Below are 8,807 nucleotides of genomic sequence, written 5' to 3'. Positions count from 1 at the left end.
CCACTTGAACTGCAGTCATTAGATGTTGAACTTGTTGGATGAGCTGACCGAATTGATCGACCATGATTGACGCCGACAAGACTGGTTGACCAGTGGTGGAACGACTGGTTGAACCGATGGTGGAATTTCTGGCACTAGCAACTGAACTTGATTGTCAGCCTGGCTAGCCACCTGTTGCAAGGCGGCGGCATTGAAAAGTCGAGAAGATATCAGTCTTGGAGCCATAAATGCGAATGTAGGCCCTTCCTCTATCTGTTGCTGCTTAAATTGATCGGGGTCAGAAGACGGACACCTGAAAACCTCGAGCGGAGATGTTAGTGCTGGAGCGATCTGCAAAACAAGTTCCAAATCGAAGATTGTTGCTCCGACGAGGATCCTCCGATGCTCAAGTTAAAAAAGCAGAGAACAAAGGAACAGCAACGGATTCTCTGAAAGGGATTCGATTGAACTTACCTGGGTCCTCGGGGCTTTGGTTGTTTATATAGAAGAATGTCGAACGACTGAGTTGCTAGCTGTGAGATTGCACGATCTCGAGATTATCGGACCGTTGGACATGCCAAACTGGGTGAGATAATTCAGCCCTTAAATGCTCCCGCAAGATCAGGAGAGATGGTTACACCAAATCTTATCTTATTCGGAATAGACAGCTGTTGCGCACGTCAAAGAGATAAGTCGGCTGAACAGCTTATATACAGATCAAACTTTGGAGATGCCTCAGCTCAGCACAGAGATGGACTCTTCAGCTCATACGACAGTCAGCGATCGTATTAATGACCTGAGAGCTTGATATGTATTACGATATAACGCTGATCCGAGGTGCTCACAGTAATCACCATAACAATGCTCTTTTATAATATTTTATTATAAAAATATTTAAAATATTATATATTATTATTTTTAAAAAATAATATTTTATTATTATTATTTTATTTTTTTCTTTCTTTTTCTGCCTCCAGCGTCACCCACAGCTTCTCCGCACCCCCCCCACTCCCTTACTTACGGCTCCTCCGCCCTCCCCCACACCCCCCACCCATGCACCCACGGCTTCTCCACGCCACCTCTATCTTTGATAGCCGATAGAGAAGATTTTTTTTATAAAAAAAATCAATTTAATTGTGACATAAAATGATCATAATTTTTAAAATATTTATTGCACCAATCATACATGTTGGGACTTCGACTGGTTGAAATCTGAGTGATTTTTTTTAAATCAGATGATCAAAAATAAATAAATAATAAAAAAATTAAAATATCCTTTGAGGCATCTTAACAAAACCGAGGATAGAAACATCAGGAAGAGGGTTTGTTGTATGACTTTTGAGAGGGCTTGGCTTTATCTTTTTGGTTTAGAAGCCCTAAGAAAGCAAGCGAAAGAATTTGCACATGTACTAGCCTTAGCTAGCTGCTTGAGCTTTGGAATTAAGACTAGAAGCCAGCCTTGTCCCTACCATTTAAATTTGCTTGTTGGTGGCATTACGTAGGCAGGCAAAACAATAAATTCGATGATGCAGTCCCTTCCGATGAGCATTTATGTTTAGAATACAAATATAACGTTTCACTGAGCACATTTTTAACTCAGTCTCCTTATCTAATGATCCATAAAGTAACCTTGCTTTAAGTACGCAGTTACTTTCAACCTGAAAAAGTTGTAGCATTAGTAATAATATATTCTTGAAATTTAGAGCGAGATATGTGGCAAACTAACTCCTCAACTAATTTCTCTTGTCAGCTCCATTTCCCATCGTGAATACTAGATCCAGATCATGATCTGCTATCCACACAAATCATAGGCTAGTCTACTCAGGAAAAAAGTAGCCATCACATTCAAATGGCATATACACTGGACTACCTACTAAAATGATTCCATACATGACATCAACTTGTTGGCAAGATGAACAAGTGGTGTCAAACTAGGTTTTTTTTGGTAGAAGTGTCAAACTAGGTATTGCCAGATAGTCTTAGCCGGATTTAGGATGCAAAACCTAGAGTAACTAACACGACTAATCAAGAATTTGGCATAACAGGCCGCGATGTCTGCAACTCTGCATGGTGGGCTACCTCCAAGGTGCGATTTGCTGCTAAAAAAGGTGCAGAATTGCCCATGCATGCAAAAGCTGCATGCTTGCCCAGCAATTCTCAGCCCAAACCACGGACAGGGTTATATCTTTCGGGTGCAGACGGTCTCTCTGGTATGAAAAAAATGATTGATCTTTTTTTCATGAAATCAACCATTAGACCGTAGAACAATTGTTTCAAGCAGGGATAATAATTTTTAGCATGACACACGAACACAATATGAAATCGGCATGAAAAATGCAGGTTTAGATTAGGCTTTTGCGGGTTCGGATCGAAAATAGATCGACATGATTATAACTCATAAAATTTATGAGGAATTCGTGGGTTGTTTCAAGTAGGGATGACAATTTTTGATACGACATACGAATATGGTACAAAATTAACACGAAAAATGTGGGTTCAGGTTGGATTTCTGCGGATTCGGATTGAAAATGAGTTGGCATGATTACAACTTGTAAAATTCGTGCGGGTTCATGGGTCAACTCGCGATCCGAAATCCAACCCGCTTAACATGTTTAATATTTTTGTAAAATTTTTAAAAAATAAGATTATTTTTAAAAAACTTTAAGATAACCCTAACTCCATAAAATAAAAACATTGCAAACACATTCACAAACTCATTTCTTCTCAGTCGTTTCTATCTCTCTCAAACTCAAATACAAACACACCTTCCTCCATAACCGTAAGTTATGATAAGAACTGTTTAATATTATATAAGAATTGTTCATAGATTTTTTATGATTATGTTAGAATAGATGGATAAATTTTTCATTTTATTTTGTCGCCAATTGTATACTTGTATTATCATATTGTTTACATTATTATTTAAATTTATTGAAATAAATATTTTTTTTAAAAAAATTTACAATCATATCATAAATGGATTATATTAGTGTCAATTCGATACGATCTCTTTAATAATCATGTTTATGTGGATGACCTATTTATTAAGCTGATCGTGTGCGAGTTACAAATCTTGATCTGTTCAATAAATAAATCATATTCAAATTTAATTTATGTAGATTAATACCAAAAACAGATTGATCCAATTATGGCTTAATAACACGAATTATCAGCCCTTGTTTCAAAAAGAGCCATTGCTACACAAGTCAGCCGTCATTTGCGCACCAGATATAAGACTGCTTTGCAGCCCGTTGGTTGGTTCGTAGTCTCTACAGTGAGCACCTGATCTAGTGACATACTTTTCAGCTATATATACTTGTATAAATGGATAAAAAAAAATTGAAATGCTTTGAAAACAGTATAATATATGACCCAATGGTGGACAGCATGAAAGAATATCAATTATTCTTTTGAGCGAAAGATAGAATCTGAACTCGCATCTTTCTTTCTTTTGCGGGAAAGAATTCACATTCAATCGGGTGATGTAATGATCACTTAAAGATCTATACAGATGGATGGACAACAATATTCAGAATACTTTGAGATCTGTGCGGAGTACGATCCCGATATCGCAAGAAAAGCTCCGATCATTCTTTCGCGCGTGAAAGATACAGCCCGAACCCACGGACCACAGTTTTAACCTGAACCCAAGGCGGAAGCCTCTCTTACCCACACAGATGGACCCCACATGGAGCAGGGCGAAACCCTTTGCAGTGCTGCGAGCGGGGTAACTCTCGAAATAAATGGTCCAAAAGGCATCTCTCCTCAAGGAACTTCTGTATGACTGTGATCCCTTTTGACCAGTCTCTTGTTCGACGGCTGATGTCCGGCGCCCCATGTGGGATTGCGGGTCTTCCTCTCAACAGGTGGAGCTACAACATTTCCTTCTTGGGAGCCCGAGGAAAATGTAGGGGTGGGTGGGAAGGGCACGGAACATTCGTTTTTGTTGGCATACGCGTGTCACGAGGAGAGTCCCCCCTCTTATGCTCTCTCTCCTCAAATCGGAGGGATGGGAGGGAAGAAGTAGAAGGCGGGTGGTGTGGTGGGTGGTTGGATGGTTCGGTTTCCTAACAAATTCCACCACCCCGCGCACGCTACTTTTGTCAATCAACCCTCCGGTGGACAAAGACCACCCTCACTCTTTTTTTTTTTTTTTAACGAAAAACATCTTTTTATTTGACCGGATTACCCCTCGCCTAACGTGTTATTAACTGGCGAAGCCAAACTGGGGATTACTTGGAGGATGGAACCTAGGAAGCGTAAGATGGAGGTTTGGGTGGGGTACTGTAGTGAAATTGGCTTCGAGTGGCCAAGGCCTCGCCAACGTTGCCCGGTTTTCCGAAATTTTGAATTCAGACGGAAGCGACCGCCTCCACCGACGCGTGCCGGTGCGGGGGGCCCACGCTCCTGGCCACCGCCGGTTTTTTTTTTCAGAGGAGATGGGAGGTCGCGACCCCTCTCACCTCTTCCCGCACATAACTTCCCCCCGCACTTATTATATGCATTTATTATTATAATAGAAAGAGTAAATAAATCAAGAGGGAAGGGACGGAAAGAAAGGGCAGGGAGAGGAAAAATAGATATATGGGCAAAAGGGAAGGCTATTTTATTCGTGGGGTTCGGCGGATGGGATGGCAGAGAGAAAGCTGCCGCGAGAGATGAACAGCAGCAGCAGGAGGGAGGGCTCTTAGATTCGGCTGTTCCGATCATCGATCTCTCCTTGGTCCGTGATCTTTGCGAAGCCATGGCGTCTGGGTTCCCGGGGCGCGATCTCCGCGGAGGCTTGGGGTTCGGGGCCGGATCCGCGATCCAGGTGCCCCCGTTCGCGAACCGATCGGAGCCTGCCGGCGGAGGAGGAGGAGGAGCGGCGGCGGCGGCGGCCGGAGGTCTCTTGAAGCGGTCGCTCAACGAGATGGAGAGGCAGCATCAGTTGCAGCTCCAGCACGCTCTTTTCCTCCGATCAGTGAAGCGCAGGACCCATCTCGCCTCTCCCATCTCCCCTCTCTCTTCGGTCGGTCTCTCGTCGTCTTCGGCGTCTTCTTTTTCTCCTGATCGTTCCGCTTTCACCACCTCTTCTTCTTCTTCCCTGTCCACCTCCTCTTTTTCTTCTGGTTTGGGCTACGCGCGAAGGCAGCAACCGAACGCGCCAGATTTCTCCTTCTCGACGGCGGCCACAGTGCCGGCGGCGGCGGCGGCTGCGCCGTCTTGTGTGACCGAGTCGGAGAATAAGTCCACGATGCGGAAAAGGCTGCTTGAGGAGCTGGAGAGGCGACTCCTGGACGACGAGGACGAGGACGAGGACGAAGTCAGCGCCTCGGGCTGCTCGGCGGTGACCACCAGCGAGTGGAGCGAGGCGATGCAGCGGCTCCTCTCGCCGACACCGGCGACGGTTGCGGCACAGCACCCGCTCTCCCCTTCGCCCACCACGTCCTCGTCCTCCACGACATCGTCCTCTGCTTCCTGCTCTCCTCCCTCCGCCACGCCCTCGCGGCAGATGCTCTTCGACACGGTGGCGGCGATCGTGGACGGGAATCAAAAGGCTGCCACTGCGAATCTCGAGGTCTTGAAGCGGGCCGCGAACCGCCACGGCGATCCCGAGCAGCGGCTCACGGCGATGATGGTGGCCGCGCTGTATTCGCGGATCGAGACGTCGCCACCATCGTCCGGAGCGCTTCATCATCCCATCGCCGAGCTCTGCAGCCCCGAGCACCTGGAGGCTACCCAGATGCTCCACGATCTCTCCCCCTGCTTCGGGCACGCCCTCCTCGCTGCCAATCTTGCCATCCTCGAGGCCACCAGGGATGCCTCCAGGATCCATATCCTCGACTTCGACGTCGGGCAGGGAAGGCAGTACATGGCCCTCATCCAGGCCCTCGCTGAGCACCATCGCCATCGCCCCTCCGCCAGGCCCCCCAACGTCAAGATCACCGCCGTCGCGGACCCGACCTCCCCGTTCAATTCCTTCAGCAACGTCAGCCGCCGGCTGAGGATGGTCGGTGACCTGTTGGCGAAGCTGGCGGAGCGGTTCGGGGTGGTGCTCCGGTTCAGCATCGTGTGCCGACGGGCGGCGGAGCTGGACGAGACGACGCTGGGGTGCGAGCCCGGGGAGGTGCTGGCGGTGAACCTGGCGTTCGTGCTCTCGCGGGTGGCAGACGAGAGCGTCTCGCCGGCGAATCCTCGCGACGAGATCCTCCGGCGGGTGAGGGCCTTGGGGCCGCGGGTGGTGGTGCTTGTGGAGCAGGAGATGAACGGCAACACGGCACCCTTCGCGGCGCGTTTCGCGGAGGCGTGCGGGCACTACGGAGCGCTGCTGGAATCGCTGGAGGCGACGGTGGGGCGGGAGAACGGGAAGCGGGCGCGGGTGGAGGACTGCCTCGCCCGAAAGGCGGCCAACTCGGTGGCCGGGGAGGGCGCGGACCGGATCGAGCGCTGCGAGGTCTTCGGCAAATGGCGGGCGCGCATGGGGATGGCCGGTTTCCGGCCCGTCCCGCTCGGCCCGGCCGTGGCTGAGCCGGTCAAGTCCCGGTTCGCCTCTACCGGGTCCAACCCTGGGTTCACAGTCAAGGAGGAGGCCGGCGGTCTCTGCTTCGGCTGGTCGAGCCGGGTCCTCACCGTCACTTCCGCATGGCGTTAGGCCGAGGCTATCATCATCACATGATTAATTGTCATCGTCATCTTCATCTTTCGTATTATTATTACTACTACTGTTGTTGTTCTTGTCACCAACTTCTCTTTTTTTCGTTCTTTTCTTATAATTTTGCTGATCAGTGATAATAATAGTATTTATTGATAACGTTAATGTGGATATTATTATTTAACATTGATATTTGAGCATCTATTCTATTTCTAAAAGGCCCTTCGATTCGAGTCATTCATGTAATATTATTGTTAGATTGCTGTTATTTGCGGTTCGCGTTGTAAGGGTGTTGCCTTGCTCTCGGAGAACGGAGGAATGGGGTTGCATTCGTTGCACGAAGGGCCGGGTCTCATGGATCATGTTGTTGTATGTAGCGCGGCAGGAGAGAATCCGCGTGTGCTGGGCGTGTGGGCTGACCTGGTTTTCAGCATATCAAGTATTTGGTGACAGCTGGGGCTGATAGCCTTATTTGATTAGTCGGCAGTGAGGAAGATGTCCCGCGGATGGATATATATAATTGCTGTTTTTGAATATCGTCAGTGAGTCGGTGACTTGGTCTTAACGTGGTGGGGGGTCCAAGTACTGGTACAACTTGGCTTGCACTCTTGGGGGATTTGAGTTCCGAGGTCATCATATCTATTAGGATTTGTCTAGCCGTAGTCCGCAATTTTTAGCGCATGTCCTATCTGAGGTCTGAGCTCATGTTGTTCCTTGGCTTGGGTTTTGATGCCATGAAACAAGAAAAATGTTTTGAGCTAGGTTATATGCTAGCGGACGTGATGCAAGGAAAATGCTTGCTCTTTGGCGAACACATGGGCTGCATGTTTACTTTCAGTTGTCGTTGGGCCCTTTCGTGGTGGTAAAGTGTGTGAAAATGCATGCTATATAGGCGACTTTATGTGGCTTTGATGCTAAAAGCCATCAACTGCGTGACAAAATTTAAACACGATAAAGATAATGATAGCAACAAAGAGTCGAATCCTTCCTACCAAACTAGTTTGACACCTGAGAACCCTTGCTTAGGATTGAAGGGGTACCCCACCGCCCCTCTAAAAAGAAAAATTCCAAGAGTGAAATAGGATTGTGGACGAAGGAAAGCAACATGCTTGTGGCAATGCCAAAAATGTAGGGGAAAAAAAAAAAGGACAGGTCTTGTTTTCTATTTCCTAGAAAGAGTTATTGTGGATTGGGTCCTCATATTTGAAGGTATAGCTAGAGAGGAATTGCACGCATCAGGCTCAATATAGCAAATCTCAACAACTTATCAATTCCCTCGTATAGGAAAGAAATAAATTCTCATGATGTGATATTAGCAATGGCATGATATCATACTTGTCCAGCTTTTCTTGTGCACCTAATGGGCACCCCAAAGAAATTTTCTTAGCAAATAAGGAGTAAATCTATAAAATAACTAATGGACGACATTACAATACATGCATATAATGTTATATTTCTATTTCAACCAGATAATACAAAAAGATTTTAATGTCCTTCTATGCAAATAATATGATTGTGTGCCATCCCAAAACCTTGCCAAATTTTCTGACTATAATTCTCAAATTGGCCTCTCTCAAACAATGAGCAATGTTAAATTCATTCGATTCATTTATCCTCAATTGTCCGATATTGTACGAATGATAACGCTCTTGATATATATGTACATATGCATGTATCTATGTATGTATATTTAAAAATTGCTTGATGAACCCTCAATTTCTAAACATGTTAAAGATGTAAATACTCCTTCACAAAGAAAGTCAGACTAATACGCAAGACGGGAGAAAAAAGAAAAAAAGAGGGCATATTCATGTGTCCCCCAGTAGTTAATTATTTATGGTCTAGTTATAACCATGACTGATGACAATAAATCAGATACAAAACGATCCATGATATCAATGTTTTGCCCTCAGAAGATATGCTATTGAATGAAATTTTTATTAGCAATAATTTTCTCCTCAATAATCAAGATTGGAGGATTCTAGAAAGACAATCATCATTCATTTGTCGACTGATTATCCAAGGCTTGCCAGAGTTCGTTTTCTTGCAGTGGCTTCATCATCATCTTCTTTTCCTTTTGCTCGGACAAGGTGAACATGATTTGATATTTTAGATTCTAATATACAATCCCACAGATTGGTTGAGGAGCCGGTTGTCATGCTGCAAGCCAAAGTTTAGCATGTCATAGCAAAAT

At 45.9% G+C, this 8,807-nt stretch overlaps 1 protein-coding gene across 1 annotated transcript; it reads left to right on the top strand.

The window, feature by feature from the left end:
* The first annotated feature begins 4,228 nt into the window (after positions 1-4,228).
* LOC105043290 (scarecrow-like protein 1) lies at positions 4,229-6,784 on the top strand. The gene has a single exon (XM_010920782.4). It carries the CDS (start codon positions 4,244-4,246, stop codon positions 6,611-6,613), a length of 2,370 nt encoding a protein of 789 aa, XP_010919084.2. The 5' UTR covers positions 4,229-4,243; the 3' UTR covers positions 6,614-6,784.
* Positions 6,785-8,807: the final 2,023 nt, after the last annotated feature.

This window comes from Elaeis guineensis, chromosome 4 (genome assembly GCF_000442705.2).
Source record: "Elaeis guineensis isolate ETL-2024a chromosome 4, EG11, whole genome shotgun sequence".
Taxonomy (NCBI): domain Eukaryota; kingdom Viridiplantae; phylum Streptophyta; class Magnoliopsida; order Arecales; family Arecaceae; genus Elaeis; species Elaeis guineensis.
The sequence above is the reverse complement of the archived record's forward strand: the minus strand, read 5'-3'. Positions and strand labels throughout refer to the sequence as shown.